Source organism: Platalea leucorodia (genome assembly GCF_965183815.1).
Source record: "Platalea leucorodia genome assembly, chromosome: 1".
NCBI classification, from domain to species: domain Eukaryota; kingdom Metazoa; phylum Chordata; class Aves; order Pelecaniformes; family Threskiornithidae; genus Platalea; species Platalea leucorodia.
In genome coordinates, this window is record NC_138823.1 from 165,731,220 (window position 1) to 165,758,507 (window position 27,288).

Consider the following 27,288-nt stretch of genomic DNA (forward strand, 5'->3'; position numbering starts at 1 on the left):
ATGTTAAGATACAGTAATGACGGATCATTATTTCATTGCTAGTCACACTTGGGCGATCAGGTTTCACCTCTAGAGGTGTAAAAGTAGATACGTGTGCATGGTGCCATTGCAATGTAACTATGACAGTGTGTTAACAGTTACGGCAATAAACTGTGGTTATGAGTTAGAAAAGGTCCTCCTGAGATACAGCAGCGTTATCTCTACTGGGGAATTCATTGTCCAAGTTTTAAGTCATCCAGAGAGTTAGTACATAATGGTCTCCAGTTTGGGAGCTGGGTATTGATGAATCCTTTATACTATATCAGCCTATTAGGTCTACACTGTGGCATTAATACTAGCCTTATTAAGTTCTAGACAGACGTGGATCTATGCCTACCTGATTCATAACCAAAATCCACCTAAGTGATATCCATCCATTTTCTGCCCCCCTTTCAGAAGTCGGGCATGAAAGCTCTTACAGAGCACAGACACAGTGGTTTCTGTTACCAGAGTTGTATGCGCACAGAGCCACGAGCAGAACCCGGACCAACATCACGGGACCATAAAGCCTGATGTGTGCTCTAATTCATAGCTCCTGTCTCATCACACACACAGATGTTGATGCCTGACTTTCTGACAGATGGTGCAAGCTCCTTCTCTGATCTTCAGATAATTGCTCTCAGTTACAGCGCAATCACATTCATCTCTCCTACATCCTTCTGGATCTTTTAAATCAAGCTGAGATGCCCTCAAGTTGCTGATACTTTAATCACCACTCCTTGTTTCTAATTTCAAGCAAGCTCTAGGGAATATGTATTGATGCCTGAGCCCACAAACAACTTTGAAAAGATCTAAGGAGTCTCAGAAAATCTTGTTGGAAGTGATGAGGAGCCTTCTTTTACATGTTTTTGAGCCCATTCCTGCAGCCTCATGTTTACAATATCAGTCCCACTGGACTAATTCTTCCCCAGACCAGATCAGGGTACATATGGGATAATCTCATTGATAAGATATTCTCCAACTTCAAGAGGATTAAGTTAATATATAAGATAATATTATTACACCTTTCTGCTGAAACTGATCTTCACAGTAGAGAACTCACAACTGCTCACAATTCATATAGCTCAAGCAGTAGAGGTTCCTGCTTCGATGCCTCAGCTCAAACTCCACTGACTGCGCAGACTGTTGGCCACACACGAGCTATGCATGCACACGCAAACACACAGCGTGCCATGTACGCAGCAACAATACAGCATTTTTTAACCAACTTAGGTTTTTTGCAAGTGTACTTGTAAAGGTAAAAGCAAAGGCAATTAAGTGGAGACAGGCACCTTACATGCAAAATGTGAGCAAACCTATCCAACACACCCTGTCCCTAAGCCAACGAGCAATATTTGATGAGCACGTCAGGTATTTCATGCCCTGCATTCCATCAAGCCAGCCCTTGCCTGAAGAGCAAGCTGATGGCTGTCAGTTATAACCAACCTTAAGCTTAGTATTGCATTTCTTTTAGCAGCAACTGTTGCTTTCAGTCACTGAGTATCCCAAGGACAATTGTTATGCTACACCCATGCCAGGCACGTCTGTGGCATCAGAGGACAAATATTTCATTTAAAATTCTAATCATTAGGACTGATCTATTTTTAAAAAATTAGATGACCAAGGAAGGATAGTCCTTCTAGAGTCCTGCAGTTCAGGATTATTGGGATAACTCATTACCATAAAGACAGATTACCTCCCTGTCCTAAGAGCATCCCCTGACTGTGTAGTGCTTCTGAGCACTCTGGAAACTTTGTATGGTGACATGTGAAACAAGGTGGAAGTTGCCCTAGCTAAGGTTTTGTTAACAGGCTGTAAATCAGTCCTGTTCATCAAAAACTTAATGGAGACACAGAGGTACTCAGCAGATACCAGTTTTCTTTGTCTGAGCCACGTGATGTTTTGTCACAGGAGTTACAGGTGAGATTGATCTAAGCTACACATGGTCATCAAAAAGTTAAGTATCCAGTCTCAGGTAACCGTGCAGGCTTCCTCTGTATTTGATGTTCAGACAAAGGCTGCTCCAGAAAGTTTTTTAAATCCATCTTCGATAGCTCTCGTCAGACAGTATAAATCAGATGGTATAACTTGCCTTTTGAGGGTACTTTTCACTCTGCATCACTCAGTTTGGATAGAGCCTGGTTGGCTCTTTTAGACCAATTTTTCAATGGGTAAAGTCAAGAACTATGAATCACGCTCAAATTGAAATTGCATAATGCTGGATTCTCAGCCAAAGAGAACTGGAGGCAGCATGCGGAGTGAATACCTGAGCAAACACCAACTGTAAACTGGAAGCAATCCCTCTAGCTCAGTAAACCCTGTAGCAATCACTCAAGACCAGTGCTGTGTTAGATTAATCAGCTCTGATGAGTTTTTAGTTAGCTGATGGACAGCATCATAGTGACATGGATGTACTGCTACAGGTCACAAGCACTCAGTTGTTACTTCTCTTAAATTGCATTGCGCTGCAGCATGTAGACACACCATGAGCAGCTTTCAGTAGAGTTGCAATTTGTAGCTTAGGACTGGGTTAAAAATTAGGCTCCAGACATAAGTCAGAAAACCACTTTTAGAAGAAAGGTTCCCACCAGGCAATGCAAATTGAATCAGTTGAATTTCACAGATATTGAATTTCACAGATGAATTCTTGTGTCATTTTACACTCTGGCTCCATCCTGGACTGGAACGAATCAACAACGAGCATTTCTGTTCTGGGCTTGACCTGACAGCCACGTGTTTTAGCACGTGCTTTATGCTGATAGCCACGTGCCATGGACTAACGGCTTCACTTACAGTACTGCAGGGAGATGTCTCAGAGATCACAGTGTCCTTTGGGAACAGCAGGAGATGCTTAACACTCAAAATCAGGAGTTAAACTTGTCAAAGGAGGACACGGGGCTTTCACAGTAAGACTTCAGGACCACCTTGGTCAGGAGGTTCAAAGAGGATGTATATGCTGAGGGAATCCCTGAGCTAAAAGAATAAAGGCCAGATGTGGCTCTCGGCCTGTTCAGCCAGAGTGGTATTTGAGTCATGGCTCCAACCCTAGTAAAATCTTGCGCTAACTTGAATACGTAACAGCATCATTACATTATTTGTCCATGTTGTGGATTTGCATAGGGATTGCAATAGGGGTCAGAGTGTCTGAAGTAGTACTGTGCAATCGTGGCCCAAAAAACTGGCAAAAAAGGTAAGACGACTATAATGAACCAAGTCCTGAGTTTCTAACACGGACTCTGATCCCATACTTGCATCACAAACTTACCTGAGACTTTTAAATCAAAAATAAGAGTGTCATCTCCAATTTTGCATGTGTATGTTCCTTCATCTTCTTTCGTCACAGCTGAAGCCACAAGTTTATGCAGTTTTCCTTTATCTTCCATGGTGAATTTCTTGCTGGCTGTGATTTCTTTGCCATCTTTGTACCACTTAACCATGATGTTGGCCTCAGAGGTCTCAGAAACAAATTCAGCCTGTTTTCCAACAACGGCCCTGATAACTCCTCCAGTTTTCTCTTTGTTTATGAAGTTTGCAAGTGCTGAAACAAAATACAGACACACAGTGCTGGTAAAGAGTTGTGTGGACATCAATAAATATATACAAGACTTACATCTACATTAGGTATTAATATATCATAAGACTAAATTTGCATGTTTAATTACAGATCTAATTACTAGATTCCAATGCAGCAGCAGCCAAAATCCAGCCTTTATAAACCATATACCTGATTATCATATGTCCAAAAACCAGAGCACATACAACACAGGAGGCTGAGCCAACAGGAGAGGAAGTCCTAGGCAATAGGGCTTTAAGAAGATATCTAGGGGAGGTGAGGAAAGATATGACACAAGCAAACAGGAGGGAAAGCAGTGAAGGTTATTCAATCATTGTGGTGTAACCACCTGACAAATAAATTGACTCTAAAAGAGGTTAAAATGTAATCTAGAGAAATTAAAAATTATATTAAATTAAAAATCTATACAGATATCGCATAGGACTGAAATGAAAAGAAATTTCTTCCTGGAAATTAAGTGGAGCATAAAAGGTAAATAATAAACCTGGCACGATATTAACACGTAGTGGAATAATTGAGTCACCAATTGCCTCAAAGCAAAGATTCAAAAACGCACCAACATCTTAGCTAAAAATATGAGCTTAAACCCACAGTCTCATTTCACTCTAGGTAATGGAATTAATTTTCAAATATCTTCTTAACATATTATTTTACAACACCACACACAATCAAATCACTTTGTTGGGACTGTGCAGTCAAAGCTACTAGAATCAAAGCCTTGACTACTTATGCATTTTTTCCTTAATTTCAAGAACATGCTTGCACAATACAAATTAGCAACTCTCTGCAGAATGCCTGGCAAAAGCAGTTATTAGCTTTCACTGCTGATACTGTATCAAGCGGTTAGAGTCCATGGTCTGGACCAGCTAAGTGTGACTTTCTCAGACTTTTGCTCCAAGGGTGTTATCAGTGCTACATCCTGGTGCAACACATCAAGGTTCTCCTTTAGCTCAAAGACCCTACCCACAAGGATGGATGTTGCATTTAGTTTCTAAGTACATTAGATTTTTCCAAGTCTGTGGTAGTGCTTTTAATTACAAATATTTGGTAGGGAACCAATATTCACCGGCTTGTACAGTGCCAGAGTTTGGAGACCTAAAAATGAAGAGTGAATTGACTTGCCAACCAGTACACAGGTAAGAAAGAAAAAGTAATCCCCAGTCCCAAATCTCCCCCAATCTAAGACTAAGAAATACCCAACGGGCAAATAAACAGAGAAAGGGAAGGGAAGGATGTGATGGTGCAGCCAAGGCCTCTCCAGTTCTGGTCATCTGTGGTGGTGCATCCCCCCTCCCCTTTCCTCTGGACCACCTTATGAACACAGGGACCCCTGCCAAGGTTTGGCCTCTGAGCAACGAGTCTAGCGATCAGGCGCCCCTTGGTCGTACCAGGCACTCTTGCATGGTTGAGCTGGAGAACAAGAATGCCTTGATCCCACCTGGCATCATCAGCCACCCCCTGACAGCCTGGGAACACCTCATTGTGGATCGTAACTCAGCCAGATCGGTACAGGAGGATCGTACCTGCCTTGCTGAGGTTAACAAGAACTCAGCAATAACTGGCTACAGCTGTGGCCAGAATGGAAATTTACTGATGCCTAAAGTCAATCATCCCTTCGGCTGGGGCTGCACGGCTAGAAGGCGCATCCCCTGGGTGGTGGATAGGGGATCCCTCTCTGGAGGGTGCACCGGATAAAATTGAAGAAGGTGCCGCGAACCAACGCAGCCTAAGGGAAGGCCACCCTGACAGAAAAACCACTGGCCCTCCAAGTCATGGGGGTTGGGCAGGAGGCCAACTACCTCCTCCCGGAAAAAAAATAAAAAGTTGCAGAAACGACGAGCATCAACTCGGAGATGGAGAAAATCAGTAATGAAGTGAGGAGGAGATGGAACTGGATCGGTCATGTCCTGAGGAAAAAAACAACAGAAGACTGCGCTGTGGCCCTTGGGACTCCAGAGCACGCAGCCGCAGACCGATCGAAGTGGAAGAACGATGTTCGTGCCTTGTGTGCCTCCTGGCACTGAGAGAATTCAGATCAGAAAGTCAATCATCTCACAACCCTATAAACAGCAGTACCACATGAGACCCTTCGAGCTCTTCTGGACCGCAGTGGGCTGTGCCAGTATCTCCCTCTGAGTGGGAAGCCTGGGCTGATCTCCAGTGCCCTTCACTTCTTGAGGTTCAACCCTTCACCCATCGAGACAATCATTGAAGTATTTCACTGAACTCGAGGGGAATTTTTGAAGGGTATCTTTACCTGCGCATATCAAACTCATGAGGGATTTTAAGAGGTATTCTTTTATTATGCCTATTGTGTCATTGTGTGTGTGTATTATACAAATACTGTAGTAAGCTTCATTTAATCACTTTGTAGATGCTAGAGTAACCAATAATCAGTTACTACTAAATTCTTGTGATTCTCTTCTTATTGTGAATAAACCTAGGTTGCTGCTAAATACATATAATCCTTAGACATAAACCATTGACCAAGTCTGAGGCTAGGATTGGATCCAGCTGCACCCACGCTCCTCTCTGAGAAGGAGTTTAGAAAGCAAGGGGGTCCATTCCGAACCTCGTGACTCAACAGGAGGGCCTCCTTTACCCCCTGCCCCTTGTATCCCCTTTTCCCTCTCTCTCTCTCTTCCATTCATTTAATAATTAGAGTGAACCTTGCCATCAAACTCTGTTAAATCACCCTTTTATAAATTTCTATTAAAATCACTATTTACAAATATCTGTGGCAGTGATTATTTGAGCAACCTAACCGCTCCTTCGCAACATCAAGGGACTCCGTTCAGTCACCAGCTTCTGGCAGGGACAGGAGCTTGCATTTGACCTCTCCACATCCCTACCAGCCCTGTTTTCTAGTGTTTATTTCTAGTGTTTACTAAGTCTTCTTATTAGAAGCAATATCCATGGGTAAAGAAGTCATACCAGAAGAATTTAAACCAGGGAAAAAGCCCTTTTGATTGTTTTTTCTTGTTGTTTCCACTTGTTTCTCTAATGACTTTAGCGGTGGAGCTTTCTCCTCAGTAGGACAACACCGCAGTTGTTCTCTACCCAGCCACCTATGCCCGTGAAGCCTGCAGGGGCCGAACACTGCTGAGACCTCTACTTCTGCACCAGCATTACTGGAACTCAATCCACAGGTTAAAAGGTTTGGGAGGAAGAAGAGGGAGATGGATTCATTCATGCACCTTCCACTTCCTGAGAAAACCAGAGTGAAAAACGCAACCATGGCAGTCTGAAGGAGACTTCTCAGATGTCCCTTTTCAACGCAGGAGGTCATGTGTCAGAGGATGCCTGGCACGTGAAATCCCGTGGCAGTGGAGGGACTGCAGTGATAAATGGCAAGTGCATCTTCTAGCAGGGCTTTTTTGGGCAGGAGGCCCAGCAAGTGACACACCTCTGGCCAGGGCTCAGCACGGTGGCTTCTCGGCAGCCACGTGATGCCCATGTGCCAGACACAGCTGCCCTGCACATCAGATGATTCACCAGCTAGCTGTGTCTGATTTACAGGAGGAACAGATAAAAGGTGCCAATGCTGAAAGGTAAAATGCTGGGACAGCACTTGTGAGCCTCATCCTACAAGGATGAGATATATCAAAGCTGATTCTCCGGGAATCAAGCTACAAACAGCAGATATTTAAGTCACAGCTTGTCAACACAGATTTTAAATAACAACATTGATTACTCATTTGATAGCCACATTACAGTGAAAAGCACATAGAAACGTCCATCAGCTAATTCAATTAAAGCTGTGGGTAGATCTGCCAGCGTGAAAAATGACGCTAAAGAGGCAGAGAGAGAGAGAGAGAGAGAGAGGGGAAAAGCAAAGTTAAGAACAGCTGACAAGTATGGACAACAAATTCCTCCCTCCATAAATGTAGTCACATTTTTGAATTATTTTCAGCTTTCTTCATGCCTCTCTTGAATTTGCTCTTTGAGAATAACCAAGCAAGTTGTCAAATGCAAAACACATGTTACTCCGGGGCTTTGCTGTTTCTACAGAGACCAAGGAGGGTGAGAAGCCAGCAGAATAAGATGATGAAGCACCTCATATGTACTCAGTGTAGCAACAGTACGATCATTGCTGGGAAGAAGGTGGGGGGTGGGTTATGGGACAGAACACAGAAATCAAATGGCTTTACAAAGTGAACTTGCCAGTTCAAAGCAAAATAACTACGAAGCTCACCCCAGGCAATGTCTGACAGCAGGCTAGACTGCCTTGGAGGCAGGTTTTGTACTCTGAACCTCAGTAGACATCTAGATGATACTCATGAGGATATCATCTGGGGATACGCTGGGGCTTTTCAGCCAAAACCTGGTCTCATTCAAGGCAGAGGAAACTCTTCTATAAACTAGTTCATAAAAGCTTGCGCAGACTGGAAGGCTTGTAAGAGGGAGGCTTAATGCCGTTGGTTTCAGGGTGAAGGCTCGATACTCCATGCCTTGCTCTGGGAGTGGATGTGCCCACCAGCTAGGTGGCAGGCAATCAGGAGGGAAGGGACTGCCATGCAAACAAGAACAGCCGACCAATGGGGCAGCTACAAAACAGTACTTGTTCAAGTCTAACAAATGGGAAATATTAAAAGAAAATGACCTTTTGCTGTCTGTTCTATACAGCCCTCCATCTGAATACCTTGCAAATAGAAATGAGTGAAGCCATCCGATGTGCCCTGGAAAAGTCTGTTCTTATTCAACAGGGTATTGACAGAAAACAAAACCCAAACTAAAAAAATCCCACAATGCCAGGATGATCTTGGTCCATCAGAATTTTAATCACAGCTGAACTAGCTCCTCAGTGACTTGTCCGATATCACACAGCAAGTATAGGGCAGACATGGGATCACGTGCACCATGTCCTGCTCCTGTGGCTGAATTTCTTCATCACGAGCACCTTTTCATTACCCACCATTCAAGCTTATGAAATAACAAGACGTGAATTTGCGTGAAAGCGCAGCTCTTGCCACTGAGACAGTGTTAGATTCCAAGTTTACTCTCAAGTTCTCCTACTCTGGGACTACAAACACTGTCAACACTAAACGTTGATGAGGCGTTACCACAACTCCTGCACTGCCTGTGGAGCAGCCCCTTTCTGTCTCTTAATGACTCTATTGGCTTAGGGCAGGAGCAGGTCATTAATACAAAGCAGCGCAGGCAGTCACATACCTTTCACTGAAAGCTGATAAAGCATTTTATCCCCTTCACAAATGCACTCATAAACTCCAGCATCCTCTGCTGCAGTGTTGCGAATTTTCAGGATGTGCCTCTTCCCCACAGTTTGAAGTTCATATTTTTCACTGGCCTTGAGCTCTTTCCCATCCTTCATCCACTTCACAGCAGCATCTGTGTCCGAAAGCTCAGCCTGAAGTTTGGCTTCCTCCCGCAGCCGAGCAGAGACCTTTTCTATATCTCTGCTCCTGTTGGTAAATCTCACTGCAGCACCTGTCAGGAGCAAAGGCCTTGTTATTTCAAGTGATATCGGGATAACTTATCCCTGATATGTGTCTGCCATAGACCGTGAGATCTTTGAAAAAGTATTAGGTCCTGTTCCTGCCTTCACACTCATGTCAATACCAAGAAATTCTTTCCAGTTCAGGAGACCCAATCTGGTTTTATTGCCAGAGTCAATAAGAAAAAAGTGCACAACTTTCTGCTGATTAATAATATTCTAAACATGCTTCTGCAGAGATTTTCACCCAAAGTCAAACATCCTTCCAGAATGGATGTCTATTCATTACTTTTTGCCATGCAATGTGGGTAGATACAGATCTTATCGTTATTTCATAGAGGAAAGCTGGAGCACCCAACTCAATGCTAAATCGAATTACGTGATACTAACTTGTACATCATACACATCTGTGGTAGACTGAAAAACCTCCAAGAAAAAAAACAAAACTTTATTAGTAATTAATGCTCCTTTACTTTTGAAGGACTCCACTACAGTCAGAAAGACTAGTCAAACCTGGAGCTGAAATTATTCGTCTAAGGTGACTCAGTGGTAGATCTGGTGACAGAACCCAGTCACTGATGGTTGCGAACTGCAGAAATTCATGAGCTGATGTTAAGCAGTCTAGTTCAGATACCAACCAGCCGGCTAGATCCTCTCACTCGGGATTCTGTGCTATCATAGCGAGGTCATTACCAGGACCCACATCAGTTCATATGATGTAATTTCAGGTACTTCCTACAGACCAGGCATCAGTGAAAGCCTCCAGCCCCAGTTCTAACCATCAGGTCACAGCAACCGTCCCTTGACTGGAAGAAGAAAGGACAACGATCAAAGTAAATACCTTTCACTCTCATCTTGGTGCTGGTGTCAACATTATTGGCAACAAATTTTACTTCTGCTCCATCGTCATTTTTGGTGACGTTCTTTATGATTAGGGTGTGAGTAGTTTGGGCTCTCTTAATGATGTAGGTCTCACTTTCCTGTAAGACTTTACCATTAAGGTACCAAGTGCCAGAGCATGTTGTCGTGAGGTCAACAGTAAAGAGGGCATCCCCTCCAGGTATAGCTTCAACAGTTTTCAGGGGGGTTTTCACAGCCGGGACTGGTTCTGGGGAAGAACAACAACATGTATCTCTGAGACCAAAGTACACAAGACTGCCATGCTGGAGAATAGTCCTTTCTAAGAACGAAGCTCTCGGGATAAACAAGACATGAGAATAAAATCCTGCAGCCTAATACAATTTGCATGCACTGAAGGCAACGCATGGTTAGTCAACAGGATTTGACTTCTACAGCTGCAGATAACTGACCTCTGGCATTAGGGTAAGTCCTTTTTGTTCAGGGAATGGACAACAAAAACAGGCATATTTTACTTCCCCCCCCCCAGATGTTTAAAGGCATAACAAGTCTGAACCACCAACGAATCAAAGGAAGAAGCAACCCCATTGCTCACAGTGATTCTATAGGCACATTAGCACCCTAGAAATAAAGTAAACCCCCCATATTTCTCCTAGTAACTCTAAGATTAAAGAGAGACTGACTGGAACCTGGGTTTCATGGCAGTATGATCACCCATAAATATTCTCTAGGTGCAAGTTTGATATCTCATTTATATACTAAAAATTATATCATAAGCCCACCTCAAATTTTCCTTTCATACCAGGTCTAGAAGAAGCGCTTACAGGCTTAAGGTCCATTGCAGAGAGCTCTGCCTCTCTCACAGCCTGATGTGAGATGTTGGAACATAAGCGCACTCACAGCTCTACCACAGCAACCCAATCACCATCATTTTGGTGATGGTCAGTGGTTGAAGCGAGATAGAAGTAGCAGCAGTGAAGGGAAAAAGGTTTTGCTGTGCAATTGCTCTATCCTCCTCAAAGTCATGGGAAGCGTCTTTAGAGCACCCACGTGGCAGATCAGCACAGACCAACCCATTTTATGATGGTTTTGTGCTCACCGAGGTGCATGCTGCCCGGGAACTCCAGGTAGGGACTCTGTCCATAAGCGTTGACTGCAGACACTCTGAACTGATAGTCAGCCTCTTCCGACAGGTTGCTCACCGTGAACTCTGGGACAGGGACATGAGACTCATGGCACCTCACCCAGGTAAAGCCAGTTAGTTTCTTGCGTTCCACAACGTAGCCATTGATTGGAATGGGGCGGTCCGTCTTTGGAGGGGACCATGCTAGCGTCACTGAGGTTTCTGTTTTATTTTTCACCACAGGGTCACTTGGGGGTTGGGTGGGAGGTTTTTTGGGAGCTACACAAGGGAAAAAAAAAAACAGAGCAAAAAGTTTATGTGAGTGGAAAAGCCACCGTGCCTCACTGAAAAAGCTTACACTGGACTAAAAGCTACTCTTGCTTAATAAAACTTCGTAAAACATTGATGTGAGATGGAAAAGCAAGAGAATTGATAGAAAATGTTTTTGGGCTGCGTTACACAAAGATGTACAATACTTCTGCCTCCACAGCTAAACATATGTGACTTCAACACAATATTACAATTGTCTGCACAGACAAAGAGTCTACAATGAACAATTCACAGGCTTAAATTTTCAGGCTTGGCTGTTCTCTGCAGCTGCTTTCATCTGGGTATCTGTCCTCTGTCCTGCTTCTGAATTTTATGCTACCTCCACTCAGAAGGCATGTTATAACTTTGTCTCCAAAGAGTGATAGCTATCCTTGGGGATCTCTTTCAGTAATTTATATAGAGCCAGCTTTTGGGGTTCAGGAATTAACTTCAAAAGGAAATGACAAAGAAATGTCCCCACCATCAGACCTTATAATCGAGGAGATGTGGCTGTTTTACAGTACCTGAGGTCACAAATGTATCCCTGCAGGTATCTGCATAATGAAGATTTACGTTCACCCTCTCATTCCTCTTGAACCCTTTAGAGAAGGCTCAAGTCCCATCAGGGTTATTCACTATGTGCTGCCACTGATACGGTCAAGAGGCTAGGAATTATCTGATATGGTCTAGTTACACATCTACTAACACGGTAAAGGATTAATTTCATTTAATTTTGACTACCTGAAGGTGTCTGGTTTAAGTCAGTCAACCAGACTCCAACTGTAATCCCATGGAGAACAGCACACTCAGGAGCAATTCATCCCAGCTTGAAGAAGGTGTGCGAGACAGGTGAAATGAATCACACATTGTAGATACTCAAGTATTAATGACTATAGAGGGAGCCCGTAAAGCGAGCCTGACTAAAAACTGAACACTGGGACAACTGAGCGTCTCTCTGCCTCAGTTTACCCACCTGTAAAACGGGCATAGTAACAACACAAGATACTGAACAAATAATATATAAACATTGCTTGGCTGATAAATGCTATTAAAACAGCCAACACCAATCTTGTTCAGCTAATTGCAAAAGATGTGAACCTAGTACATAGCATTCTTCAAGCAGCTAATCAGATATGCATGAAGTGTAAAAATAGGAAATCTCAATGCGATGCACTTTTCCTTCATTACATAAATGGACACATAAGTGTTTTAGGGTGCACAGTTACCAGCCTGTCAGTTACTGCTGGCCAGAGCTGGATGCCAAAGGTCCCATTAGTGTAGCATTAAGCCGAACACTAGACCCTGGAATCAGATCTCTTGACCTTACCATCAGAAACCGTAATGTAATATTTTGTTCAGAGATACCTGCTTGTGGGGAGGCAGCTTCTTACCTTTTTCTATTCCATGAATCAACCCTTGCTTCATAACTTCAACAGCAGAGTCTGAAATCAAATTGAACTTTGCCATTCCCATTAAATAGGTGCTTGGTTGAATGTTAAAGATTTCCAAATACCTTAGAAACTGTCACAATGCTAAGTGTGACACTTACCTCATTTTTCCCTCATTTTAGCTCAATAACATCAGAATGCCCCAACCAAGTTTAGATAACACGCAGTTATAAACCTTTATTTAAAGATTTCTTTTTACCACTCAGTAATTACAGTTTGGAGGTGCTGGTAGGAGAAAAGAGGTATTATTCTTCCCAAATGGTGACTCAAGTTGGTGACTCGTTCACGTGCAAATTGGAACTGTAGCAGAGCCAGAAGCCACGTGCAGTTCTCTGCCTTACATGAAGCAGCTTTTGTCTAAGAAATGCAATGCCATCGAAATAAAACTTCATAAAATTAGGTAACTTCACCAAAATTTCATTTCGGGTCTGATCTCGACTACACTGCACCTGCTGCTACTGGTCTGCCAACGGAAACCCTTGCTCAGATCAGATGTGCCAGCCAAAGGAATTCTCCAGCCTGCATATTATATCAGGCTCCCCAAGTAAAGCTAATCAAGCCAAAGGTCCCCTCTTTCAGCATAGCTACCATCAGTTCACAGGGTCTTCCCAGCTTTGTCATGTCAAAGAGAGGTTGAGAGAGGACACGGCTTTGCTGGTCGCCACAAAAGGAAAACAAATTTTCAAGAGGAAGCATTTCCCCTTTTTCTTGCAGTTTTTATTTTTTTTTTAATTTTACTTTAATGCAAACAGCTTGAGAATCTAAATTCAAAGTAAGATGTTTCAAGTTTGGCGAGTGCTTCACTGCCCCTGAAATGCTTGATGTGCGTGTGCATAGATGTGCCTTCACAGCTGTTTTTCCTTGCTAGAATGGAAATACTCTGCCAAAAGCATTCAGGGCACCTATCTACTTCCCTACCATAGCCAGTGTACCCACAAGCTACCCTCATGTCTCTGTAGGCTCAAGACCTAGGGAAGGAATTGGATGTTTGCTGACTCTCCCCTCCAAATCTTCATTGAAGAGAGACAGGGAGAGATAAGTGGCCCGTATTTGCTAGAAGTATTATCCCCATAGTAAGACCTGATAATGCCCCTCACAGAAACTAATAGTTTTGGAAAACAGAGGTCAGGGTGTAGGTGGAGCACCCGCAGCGCTCTGTGTATAATGAAGTAAGGTGACTGCAACGTATGCAACTTACACCGTGTTTTCTCAGCACCTCCTGATGGGAAGAACACGCATGTCCCTTACCCCACGTTTTACTCAGTTACCAGTTTACATTTATTCCAGCACGAAATGAGAACGGTACAGAGAAGACACACGTTTGTGCCATGTTCTTTCCCCAGGACTCTTCCCTCTGTTTTGATCTCTCCATAACATTTCATAACGCTAGCGTTCAGGCTGTTGGCCTTTAGTGGCAGACATCGAACATTTGGCTGTCTTTGGACAACAGACTTACCATGGCAGTATCTAAACCAACAGTGCTAACGTGGGAGTACCTGCTTGCTAGGGAAGACCCAACACCAATGCCAGATAAAAGTGAAGCTTACTGGTCACAGTGAACTGGGTAGAAGTCCTGCTTTCATCAGCCAGGAAGGCAATCTCACCAGCGTCTTCCATCTTACACTCTCGGATGATCATGGTATGTTGCTTGCCAGAGCATGTGATGGAGATTCGATCACTGGGTTTCATTTCTTCTTTATTTTTCAGCCATTGGATGTTCTGGCATTCATTGTCCAGCTCCACACAGAAGATGGCTGTATCATTTACAAAGACCGCAGTCTTTCGTGGAAGTTTTTTAATGATGTTCCCTTTAAATAAGAAATTAATTATGATCAGCAAACAGCAGATATTAAGGTCTCTGGCAACACTGGACCATCCAGACTACAACTGGACTAGCCAACAGCTCTCACCTAATCAAAACATTGTAGACACAATGCAGACATCCTTAAATGAATTCCTAGGCTCTGAGTTATACAGAACAGATAATCCCAAGGACTCCTTTTGGCCTTCAAAAGGAAAAAAGCAATCTTGCTTGACTACAGTCGCTTATGTTTCTAGCCTAACACGCGGAGTCTGCTGTTGGGTAAACACAAAGTACGTGGCCTTGCCAAGAAGAGATTTGACAGTTATATGGCTTTCATTGCCCGCATAGGCTGGGAATTCAAATTAAAACTTTGCTAAAGTAGGTCAGTCTTAAACCAGACAGGTCTCTCATCCATCTTTGGGATTTTGCTTTCACCTAAGTTACCAGCGATTGCATAATGAAGACGGCAAACACCAGTCACCTGAATTAATAGAAAATACACTGAAAACCTCAGATTTCTTCTTAGAGTCAACCCAGAAAGTCACATGGAATGAACTTCACTTATTTGTGTCCCTTTCAAGTGACTGTGATGATTATCACCTGTTAGAATAACCTCAAAGTTACAAGATATGACTATTCACAGCAAAGCTTGGACAAAGCATCAGGGAACCAGCCCTATTGATGGAGAGTGATTGGCTCCAGCCCTGGAACAGTCCCTGTGAGGCAAAAGAGCCCTCACCCAGGCAAAGCACCTAGAGCTATTTAATGAGAAGCAATGCTGAACTCCTTCATGAAGCAGCAGATCAGGCACATGTTTCATCAGTAGGATTCAAGACCCTGATTCTCTGCTCATCCCCTCCGGATCTCGGCCACGTGTCTGCTCCTTGCTGCCCTCAGCAGCATCCCCGTCCCTACAGCCCTTTGCATCCTGCCAAGCTCTTACATTCACCCAACCTCACCCTGCTCTCTCGAATCTTGTCCCCCCAGGGCAGGCACAGGGCTCCCCCAGGAAGGCTCTGCCTCCTTTCCCTCCTAAGAGCTCCACCTGGCTCAGTCACTCTCTTTTTTTAATGGAACATGCCATAGTACCATAGCACAAACAAATAAAACAAATACCAGCTGTCCTACTGGGGCCAAACACTCTTACAGTGTTTGGCTGGTCTAGCCCTAACAGAAGGTGTAACAAAAAGATGTCTATCTGAACTCTCCTGGGTCTCCAGACTAAATTTCCCCTTCTGCCTCCCCCCACATGCACTCTCATCTCTGCTAGTGATATAAAAAGGAATTTGCACAAGCATGCACGGCACCCAGCTGTCTTGCACCAATTTATGTCACGGAGAACTTCTGGTTTCACTGGGAGTAAAGTCAGGCTTCAAATGAGACAGGACAAGTGCAATCCTGTTACTGTTACAGGTCTTCAATTCATGCTACAGGAGATGTCAATGATTCCAGCATAAGCATCATCAAAATAAAAATTACAGGGCCTGGAGCTGCATGGGTAGGTTCTTATTCGTACAGCAAGTCATGGAGTTCAGAACATATGGCCCCTTCTGCAGACACACCTGTGTCTGATGCGCATGACTACTGGCTTTGAGACACCTACGCCATACCAGGCTCTACACCTACTTGCACTTCAGTCCTAAACCACCAGACTCGGGAGACTTGGACATGGATCTATATCCACATTTGGCCACTTTCTCATCAGCTTTCCAAACTCCAGACAACAGGCCCAGATGTCAGAGATCTGGAGTGTGTACCTGGTTTCCAGTCTGAAACCATACTGGTGCTGACCGCAGCCTGCGCCACCCATCAGACCGTAAACCACAGCTGCTAAGCCAGCTTCCCAGTGTGGTCAGCACCGCTCTCGGACAAGATTCACCGCTGTGTTTGCCGGACGCCAGACAAGACGTGTGTGAGACAGTGCCAGGGGACACATGCGATGCTTGGGGTCATGTTAAGGAAAGTCTACAATGCTAGACTACAGCTCAAGGACTTTACCTTCTAGGAAGCCCCTTTAAGCATAGGTCCCCACCAGGTGACATATCTTGTGCAGCAACACAGTCTGTCCCCGCTCTCTGACCCTGTGTCCCAGATGCACCCTGGCAAGAGACCCAGGGACCCGCTGACGGACCACACGTGGCTCTCCTCTCACACTGTAAGGGAGTCTGCTGCTCTTCACTGCGCTCATGCGTGGGGTAAATGCCATTCACAAGGTCGGGTCTGGAGTCTCACGCGTGAATCTCACATTTGGTAGGTGAGACTTGGCCGACCTGAAACAGCAAGAGCCTTTCTTACCTTGGACAGACAACTCTGCGATGGTCCTGCTCCCTTCTTTCATCTCACAGATATAGACAGCATCATCGTCTGCGGTGACATTCTGGACAGTGAGCCGGCGATATGTGCCCTCTTCTTCAATGTTGTATTTCTTGCTCTGCCGAAGTTTGGTTTCCTCCTTGAACCAAGCTGTCTCTGTACTAGGAACAGGCACTTCACATTGGAAGGTGGCAGATTCCTTCTCCCTCACTTCAAGATCTTTCAGTTTTTCCTTGAAGGGTATTGAGGGTTCTTAAGAGGATAAAAACAGAAAGGAGAAACAAGAGTTTATGATAGTCTGCAGTAAGAAAGAAGTGTGCAAAAAAATAAGTCAATAGAAAAAAAAAAAATCAAACAATAACACTCCTTATTTATGATATTGATTTGTCCTGAGCTGCCATCCAAACCCATAATCAAGCCCTACTACAGCAGGTGTTCTGCTCTCACATAAAAAAAAATAAAATAAAATCTTAGATCCCAGCAGAAGTATTTTAAGGACTTACCTAAAAAGTCTGAACTGCAGTACCTGCCCCACAACACCACACAGACGAGTTTGCTCTAATCCAAAGCAATTGAACAAATTGGTGAAGCATCAGGTTAATAAATTCTGCTCTTGTGGCCTGCTTGTCCTCGAGCGTGAACATCTCTGCATTGCACCTTGTCACTTAGTGATGCCAACAACATGAAGGACAGGGCCTACCCAGCCTGGCTCTATATATAGCAACAGCCACCTCACCTCGGAGCAAAAGCCCATAAAATTAATCATGCTCCAGGTGGGAAAATAGCAAACAAGCTGATCATAGGGTGAGGGCCCAGGGCAGCAATTCTAGGTGAGTGTGAGCAGCTGAGCTGGTCAGCTGGTGCAAGAACCAAGGTTTTAGGGGTCTTGCAGCACAAGTGAGCTCAGCAGAATGATCTTAAAGGGCACAGAAAGATGAGAGGTGGCTATGCACGGAAGGACAGATCAGGGGAAGCATAGAAGCAACGGATGGAGGAGTTTTCTGTTCTCCCCACCGGCACCAAAGGCTCTGTATCAGCTTTTGTCAATGACAATAAAAGAACTAGAGAAAGAGCCCAAGTCTCCCAACTGCCTCTGCTTTCCTCCAGCAGTGGGGCTGCAGTGTTCTGGCTTAGGGAGAAATCAGAGAGTGATCAAACATGCCAAACAGCTGCATGGCAGTGAGGGAAGACATTTTACAAGCAGAACAATGTTTAATTCCAGTGACAGCTGCACTGTGAAATCATCCTGATACCCCAGCACTCAACTGGAGAAAGGGGAGCTGGGCTGAAGAGGACAGCCCGTGGTCCCAGCCACGGGACGGGTGCCACAGTCATGTCACAGACTTGGATTAGCCCGTGCTGATGCATCACCACTCATGCTTCGTGAGAGATCATGTCTTGACATGTACCTTCATCTTCTCATGACTACTGCACCAGCTCCCAGCCTTTTTTTGTGACTCCATTCTCCCTCTCCCTGAGCACACACACACATTCCCAGGCTGGCAATTTCACGTGGTCACCAGCAGTCAGTAATGCCAAGTGTTAGTCTAAGAGTCAAACAGGAATAGACTCGTCTTAGATTTATAAGCCCATGCGCACGGTGGCACATCCCACTTGAGTCTCCATAGTCTAGAGGCTGGAGAAACACAGTTTGAGGCCCTCAAACATCCCACATCCAAGCTTTGATGTCCAGGAGCCTCCATTTTGTAAAACTCAGATCTGGTAACTCAGTGTATAACTGAGTCCGTTACCTGCGGCCCTCCTGCCCCACCGTTAGGACAGGAGCTGCTACAGGAGCAGCGCTGTCTTTGATCTGGTTTGCTCTTTTCTGAACTCAAGCCCTAGAAACTCATGCGTTCAGTTTTGCAGGTCTTTTATTCAACTCCTGGCACAGCCACGATTGCAGCGGTCACATAAACACCTCCAACTGCTTCTAGCTGAGCACAGCCTGGATAGAGGTACCAGACCCTAAGGGCTTGACAGGACACCTGGAGGGAGCAATGCTATCTGCTATCTTGGTTGTTATCCTGAGATTAAAACCTGACTGGGAACCCATACAATACCTTTAGGAACAGGAAGGTGACTCTAGCTCATCATGTCAACTTGGCTATTTTCTTAAAAAACGTTTTGCCTTAACGCACCTCAATTCAAGGTAAGTCAAAGTCTTGCCTTGAAAAGCCTTCAGCTATGGTTACACAGACCTGCTCTGCCCGCACTCCACGTGTTAATTATCCTTTTTTCTTTAACCGACAGGAAACTCAGGCTCCTACCCTGCAATCCCATCTATCACCTCTGGAAGCACCCCACGTAGTCAGGGGGAATGAAGCGGTTGTAATTCTCATGCCATAGGAACAAGCAAGAGGATGAGATCAAGAAAGCATTGATCAGAAGGATGCCAGCCGCCAGGAGCTGGATGCGGCGTTGCTGTGTGAGATAGGAGGGAGTCTGGAGCCAACACTGAGAACACAGGGACGTGTCCGAGGGCCAAAAAGAAATACGAGATGCACCTGAGAAGCACACAAGTGTATTCCCATACTTGGAGGCCATATCGTTAACCCCTCTCCCTTTACAGGCACTGAGCAGTATCTAAGGTTAAAAAAAAAAAGCTCCTCTAGGAAAAAGTTCTTAAATGTACAAACACAGAACAGAACAGAACAGAACAGGATAGAACAGAACAGAACAGAACAGAACAGAACAGAATAGAATAGAATAGAATAGAATAGAATATTTCAGTTGGAGGGGACCTACAATGATCATCTAATCCAACTACCTGACCAATTCAGGGCTGACCCAAAGTTAAAGCACGTTACTAAGGGCATTGTCCAAATGCCTCTTAAACACTGACAGGCTTGGGGCATCAACCACCTCTCTAGGAAGCCTGTTGCAGAAGAGCTGGTTGATTCTTTCGTATGCGTTGCAGTAACAGCACTGTTTTCCCAGCCAGGGAAAATAGGTGCAAGGCTATCTTTGGCAGCTTGAGGTCACAGATATCCTCTGAAAACAACTTTGCTTCCATCCTACTGAAATGCGCACACACACCTTATCTCACTCTGAACAGGGCTCAGAGAGACAGCAGCTGATAAACTGAATCAAAGCCTGGGATTCACCCAGCCCACTGCTTTTTCTGCTTTGGAGATGTGACATAGGCTCCAAACCCCACGAGCCTCTTCTTCCTGAATATATCTTCATGCTCTTTATGGTGTCTAGCATGTACCTGGTCAGACAGAGGGGGTTAATTTTGGTCAGGTGACTACAGAAGGACCACAGGGCTGTTGAGAGTAGCCATCCCAAGCAATTCATCTGGCCCATAAGCAGCCCCCGACCAGGTCAGAGACATGCTCAGCGAGGTGGCCAGGGGTGAACGGTGTCTCCAGCTGATCAACAGGCAACCCAGGTCTCAAGGAAAGGTCTGTGGAAGGCAGGTGGCTCTCATCTTCCTTGTCAATAGGCTGACCAACACATCCTGACTATATAACCACATACTATTTGCATGAAGAAGACTTCGTCTAAGGATGGAAGCACTAGGCTTTACACCAGCCTTTCAGTGTATTTTAACTAGCTAAATGTGAAATCAGATGAATACACTTATTCTCCCACTGGCCAGCATGATGGGTTGAGCAGAGATCTCTGTTACTCTCTTTCACCCCACGTTGGTCTGACAGACCCCAGCCTGTCAGATTTTGACATTTACATTGCAAATTCTCTAACGTAGGGATCCTCTCTTACCTATTTGTACAGCACCCAGCACAATTCAGACATATTCTGTGCTGTAACTACTATAGGCACATCAGGAAGAGCTGCTGCAGATAACGTTTTATTTGATCTGATAAACTCCGTAAATATTGACTGCTCATTCCTAAATGACTATTTGTCATGTATTACCCTTTCACAAGCTAATTCTCAATGTAAGCGCATGTTAGGTATGACTCTAATATGAAAGATAAAGCCATTTGGCTATCAGTCATTTTCCTTATTATCCCAAATGTTCATAATATCTGAAAATGGCCTTGTGAGATAAGCAAAAAGTGTGTTCAGTGAGGTTACATGTGACATAACTCTCCCAGGGACCCTCTGTTTCAGATAAGAAGTGCCACTAATTCCCATCTCTAGTTCCTGTAAATATCAGAGCTGCTTAGAAATTATTTAACATTAAGCAAGAATGGTGATTTCTGATCTCTCTCTCAGTTCCAAAGCAAAATACTGATTTTTGCTCAAAACAATTACTCAAATCTCCTTGGAGAAAATCTAGGTGGTTTGTTTCACAGTGACTGGAGTGGAAACGTTCAGGAGCGTTGAAGAAAACAAACTCTTTTTTTCACTTCAGTTTGACATTCGCCTGTGACCAGGTGATCTGCCACGGTGCTTTTGGAAGCCATGGTTTGATGGTTTCCTGACCACATCCTTTCCTAAGGATGCTCTCCCAGCTGGGCTGTGTCTCCCACAATACAAAGCACTTTCAGCTCTGCTCAAGTCACCAGAGCTCCACGTACACGATGCGAGTCCCAGGCGCCACGGAAGAGGCAATTTAGACGCAGTAGAGACAGGCTGCAGTGTGGGAGCAGGGGCAAGAGGCACCTGAACTGTACATTTTGCAAGCTGGAAGAGCAGTTCAATTGGATGCCATTTCATACAGAATCCAACCAAAAGTATGAAACAGTATTTTTCTTATCACTCCAAATCAACCATTGCTAGAAACATTTACTTCCATGAGAGCTCAGTGGTGCGAATTTGAATAGCAATTCTGCTTTGTCCTTGTAACATCTGGAGTCCCAGGTCATGGCTCATTTTCAGTGCCCTGAGAGGTCATTTAAATTCATCTCTAGTATCAGTACGAATTTTTTTAAATTTTTTTTTTGGCTATACAGTTTTTTCTATTAGTCTGTTTTTAGCCAAAGCAGAAATACTCGTTAAGGCATATAAGGCAATAACATTTCTAAAGAAGGATAAATAAGAGAGCTGCAAAAGCCTGCCTACTGGGAAAAACGTGAGACAGAAAGAGCAAAGCAAAACCCCAAGAGAACATGGAACAAGAGCAGCTCATGGAGTTAGCGGGAAACTGCAAGAGCTTAGACCAGCTCTGAATTTGGCTGCTTGTCTTGAGAACATACTTCTCCAGAGTGTCATAGGCTTTTTTGTTTGGTCCATACCAACCAAACTAGCAATGAGATGATGTTATTTTTTAAAAGCAGGTCCTGCTAACACATATTTTGCTAAGAATAGGTGCAGCTTGCAAAGAAGCCAATGTTTCCTTAACCTTGTCAAGGCATATCTGTCTGCTTGACCTGGTCTTCTCGCTTGCCTACATTTCCTCTTGCCTGTTCCTGGCCTTCTCATGGGCTCTCCATTTATTATTCCAGAGGCAAGTTTTCCCTCTGCCTAACAAAAATGATCCAGTGAGAATAAGAATATGGAGAATCCTTCCAAAGGGAGCTATCTAAAGGTGCATGGACAAGCTTCCACCATTTTGTGCCTTTGATCTTCTTCCTAGTTACTGTGCTTTCCGAGTTTCCTTTCTACCTCCACATTTCTCAAGTTGCAATTCTCTTTCAGATCTCAAATGTGACTACCGTGATAGTGGGCATCCAAAATCACTTCAGGTCAGAGGGGAATTAAGTGGCCTCAGCACCAGTCTGTTTTTCCAGTCTCTATCCTATTTGGCTTGCGACCTTTAACCTTTTCATACAGTATCTGATTACTGTATTCAGGGACTCAGATGAGCATTGCTTGGCCCAGGCCCAAGGATGGAGACCTGTACACTGTTCTTGCTAACTTTACACATGGCCTAGGCACATCTCCAAAGCCTTCAGGAAATTCAAGTTGTTTATTCGTGTTCCTCCCATCCTCTCTGCTCTTTGGTTTGACGAAGAGTTTTACTCTCGGGAAGAATTTCCAAACTTCTTTTACAGCTCACGTTTCAGTGTACAACTTGTGACTTTATCCGTGCTCTAGACATATGTCTGAATCAGAGTAATCAACTCGTGGTTTTCTTTAACTGTGAGAGTGACTCTCTGCCCTGTAGCCTCTCCTTTAAGATTTACGTCTGATTCACTACATCTCATTCAGGAACAGCTCAAAAATCTCTTTTTTTCAGCTCAAGGATCTTTAAGGCATGGGCTCAGCAAAGTGCTTACAAATGTGTTGGGTCCCTAGGTCTAGGATCTAGCTTGACAGACTATAGGAGGCTTTCTAGAGGAGGTTTGACCTGTGCCCAGTCCTATGCCCTGAGAGACTGCTAAGAGCCACCTTACAGACGGGATGCTGGGCTAGGTAGACTTTTTTTATTATTATCTTTAAAAGGTAATAATAAAAAAGACCCATAAATATTCTCATTCAGATTCCTGTGCTGAAAGTCTGAGAACCAAAGCGCCAGAGCATATTTAAATCCATGAAGCTTGTCTTTCCTGGTACATATGCCTATGGACACAGATGGTGGATGCAGCATCACAGGCTCTATAAATATGCTGTTACCTGCAGAAAGACCAATGCGACAGCATGGTGCTTACCAAGGGTGGCTGCTTGGAGAATTTAGCCTCTTCTTCACAACTGAGCAAAGAGAAGGTTGTGTGGCAAGATGACCTCCCTCCCTAAACCCGATGGCGGATGAGCTAATGGCATCACCAATGGCATAAACAACAGAATTAAAAGCTCCCTTCACTGCTACATCATTCTCAGCTGTCTTTGGAGGGCTGAGAAGGACTTTTGGTGGCAGAAAGAGAGTCATTATTCATGGCCTAATTATAACCAACACACGTAGATTTTCCATGGCAGCCTTGGCCTGGTCAGAAAGCCCAACATGGTATAGCGTAACAAAGAAACAGACCCTAAACATTTCCACTTAAGCCCTCTGACTCACAGGCGTCTCTTGACAATGGACAGGCATCAATAACTTTTCCCATGGTGCTTGCTCCCAGACCTGCTGCTTCGCATGCTTTCCCTGTCCCCTTTGGAACAGGTTGCACCCATTGGGAATAATCAAATAAGCATGGGCAGAGGGGAGGGTGTTTGTCTTTGCAAGGCCGGTGCCGGGCAAGTAACGGAGCTTGAGCCATCCTCAAAGTGAACACCCACGCAAGGGCCAGGCTCGGTCTTCAGCTCTGAGTCCCAACTCATGAGGTAATCACAGCTTTATGGAAGAGGACAAATGCCCTTCCCAGCACCACTCAGCACCTCCAAGGGATGGCAACGAGTGGGACAAGTGCCAGCGAGTTCCACAGATCAGATGTCACTGATGGAGACGGGGACTGAGTCACTGACGGGAAAGACGGTGAGTGTGAAAGGAGAAGTCCAGAAAAGGGAAACCAGAAAACCAAATAAAAGCTGAGCGCCTTAAAGACGAGTATGAAGCACAGGCCATCCCTACTCATTTGGATTTCTAATTTATTTTGCTGCCAGTCAAAAACATCTATTTTGCCACTCAAGTGGCAAAGCCTTTTACATCTGAGAGTTAATTTACAGGTGCTGCCCAGGTTGCAAACTGCCTGCTGTAGCCTTGCCAAATGGGAGAGCAGCTTGACAATTTAGAGCTTCCTTTGTGAAAATAGGTGTGTCACACTTTTGTCGCCATTCTGAAGAACTCGGTCGGACCTCCACCAGCGTTGGAGGACCCTCTGAAGGCAAGTTCTTCACCACTGACCACAGCAAACAGAGGCATCCTGGACCTAGTAGAGTTCTGGGAGCATACAAGGACTACAGGGTATCCAGCAACACAAGCTGGGAAAAGGCTGAAGAGGGCTGGCAAGAGCAAGGCTGCTGGTGGGTCACTCTGTACAGGAAAACTGCGAGGAACTGTAGTTAGAGTTGGAGTAGGTCCCCCAAGGGATCCAAGGCAGCCTAACATGCTCAGCTTGCAGGAAGGAGTTTCCTCTACTTCTGCTTAAATGGCATGTGTGTGCCAGTTTGACTAAACCCTGTGGTGAATATAAAGGAGGGTAAGATGGGGCTTTAGCAGTCCCTGATCCAGAGGATGGTAATGGATCTCAGATCGCTATAAAACCAGGACAGATGGGAGCTTTAGAGATCTGGTTTATCCCAGCTGCCCCACAACCAGCCAGTTCTACATCATCCATCCCTGACTGATCCCTTCCTAAAACCCCCCAGTGATGAGACTCTCTCCCCGCATCACCTATTCCAGTGCTTAGCCCCCTTTACAGCTGGAGGGCTTTTATTCACGTCTAACCCACACTCCTTTGCAGCAGTTTGGTGGTCCAAGTTTTGTTCACGCTCCCACACCAATTCAGAAGTGCATAGCCTGCCTCCTTGCAGGCATGCCCACCCCAGTGAGAAACATAAGCACCCACCTTTGACGGTGACGAGCACGGAGCTGTATGTCTGGCCTGCCAGGTTGGAGGCCGTGCAGGTGTACAGCCCGTTGTCTATCTGCTTGCAGAAGAGGATCTTCAGCACAAAGTTCTCCTGATCATCCTCATAGATGACATGCCGCCGCCCTTCCAAAATGACCTCGTTGTCCTTCTTCCACACGATCTCTGGCTTGGGCTCGCCCGTCACGTAGCAGCTCAGCTTGGCGTGCTTCCCCTCCGTCACGCTGCACGTGCGTGTCAATGCCCCAAAAGTCGCATTGCGGGCCCCTTTGGTGGTAAGTCCAGCCGCTCTCTCGTAATCCCGGGAGAGGCTGTAGCTCATGCCAGACAACCCTTCTGCCATGGAGTAAGACTGGGCAGACGTTGAATCAAGAGCCCCATGGGAGATGTCCACCTTCCTGATCTCCTCCCGCCTCTTTTGCAAGTGAGACAGCAAGGATGCCGTCTTGCCACAGCTGGTATCGAAGTGGCTGCTGCTGCCCGGGTTGGAAGACCCCTGCGTTTCCACCACCAGCGCGGCCAAAGCACTGGCGGAGCCGATGGGATTCTCTGCCCGGCAGGTGTAGGTGCCGCTGTCCCCCAGCCGGGCACACTGGATGGTGAGAGCGTTTGACTCGCCGGCAGACTCAATCTGGAAGCGGCCGGCATCAGCCCGGTTTCGAAGGTGTCTCCCATCCTTCTCCCAGTTCACTGAGAGGGGAGGGCTGCCCTGGACTTTGCATTTGAACATGGCATCTTCTCCCAATGTTACTTTGATGGAGGAAGGTTTCTGGATGAAGTATGGGGCTGACTCCGTTACTGTGGTCTCCTCCCCAACTTTGATGCTGACAGCTGCAAAAGCTTCCCCAATGGTGTTCTTGGCCCGACAGATGTATTGGCCGCTGTCCTCCAGGCTCAGATCGTAGATTGTTAGCCTATAGAGATCCCCATCTTCTGTGGTTTTAAACCTTCCTCCAGACTGGACTGGAAGTTTATCCTTTTCCCAGCTCACAACTGGGATGGGGTTTCCAATGATCTGGCAGCTCAGGGTGGCATCCTTCCCCACAGACACCATAAACGCCTTAGGCCGGGTCAAGAATCGGGGGACTCCACTGAACGAGCTGTAATCCATCTCGGTTTCCTAAAGGGTGAGAAAAAAAAAATAGTCAAGCGAGAGCAGATTAGACGGTGCAGGCAAAGAATTGCTGCACTTCCACGGTATCAGGACGTTTGTCATCTAGAACAGTCTAGTTGGGGCACGTTTTCATTGTCCTTCTCATTATGGGTAAGAAGGTCTCGGAATATTTTAGGTCTTGCAGATTTCTTAGATTTGAGCTCAATAAACTGCTGATGGGGAAGGTAGTTCACTTCCCCACAGGAGTCACTGAGTAAAATAAAGTCTTTGGGCAGTTTATACAGAAAGAATATGAAGGTCCCTTTCAGCTTTGGCACTAGAAAAGTGACCTGTACTAATGCTATACAATGTATGGGCTACTTCTGTAGCCGCAGAGAAACAAATGGAGTTAAATTCTGAGAGATGTGTCTACCCATCAAGATACCTCCTCCATCATGCTCATCTCCTCTTCATTTTCATCTCTCTTTTTTTCTGTCTCATTGCCCTTGCTCTTTTCAATTTTTCTCTTTCTCTTTGCCTTTTTTTTTCCCCCTTTTTTTTTCCTTTTTTTTTTTTTTTAATTCTGCTTCTACAACATGCTCCGTCTCTCCTCTTGCCCTCTCTGGTCTTGTTCTCTGAATCACATTGACACAGATCTTACAGTAAACCCCTCTCCTGTAGGGGCCAGCCTTTAGGAGGACACACAGATATGCCTGTCATATTATTGACGATATTTCTCTTTATTCCCAGCTGCTGTTCAACACAGCCACGGAGATACAGCTCCTTTGACGGTGATGATAGCAATGAGTATCTATAGTTTATATACAGCCCCATCCAGATGGCGTAGGGCCAGACACAGCTGCAGTGGGCATGGGTGTTTGTGCACACGTATGGCTTGGGGCACATGCATCACGTTCACGGGAGTGCAAAGCCACAGGATGGAACCGCCGTGGGGAATGCACTCAGCAATCCGGA

The 27,288-nt window shown here is 45.1% G+C and overlaps 1 protein-coding gene across 1 annotated transcript in view; it reads right to left on the reverse strand.

The window, feature by feature from the left end:
* Positions 1–26,331, reverse strand: part of OBSCN (obscurin, cytoskeletal calmodulin and titin-interacting RhoGEF) — a gene marked incomplete at both ends in the record, with an annotated part of 186,125 nt that extends 159,794 nt beyond the window's left edge. The window contains 7 exons of the mRNA XM_082305313.1: positions 3,284–3,556; positions 8,765–9,040; positions 9,889–10,155; positions 11,005–11,307; positions 14,333–14,593; positions 16,885–17,154; positions 25,200–26,331. Coding sequence (XP_082161439.1) covers positions 3,284–3,556; positions 8,765–9,040; positions 9,889–10,155; positions 11,005–11,307; positions 14,333–14,593; positions 16,885–17,154; positions 25,200–26,331 — 2,782 coding nt within the window. The remainder of the gene's footprint in view (positions 1–3,283; positions 3,557–8,764; positions 9,041–9,888; positions 10,156–11,004; positions 11,308–14,332; positions 14,594–16,884; positions 17,155–25,199) is intronic.
* Between the last annotated feature and the right edge of the window lie 957 nt (positions 26,332–27,288).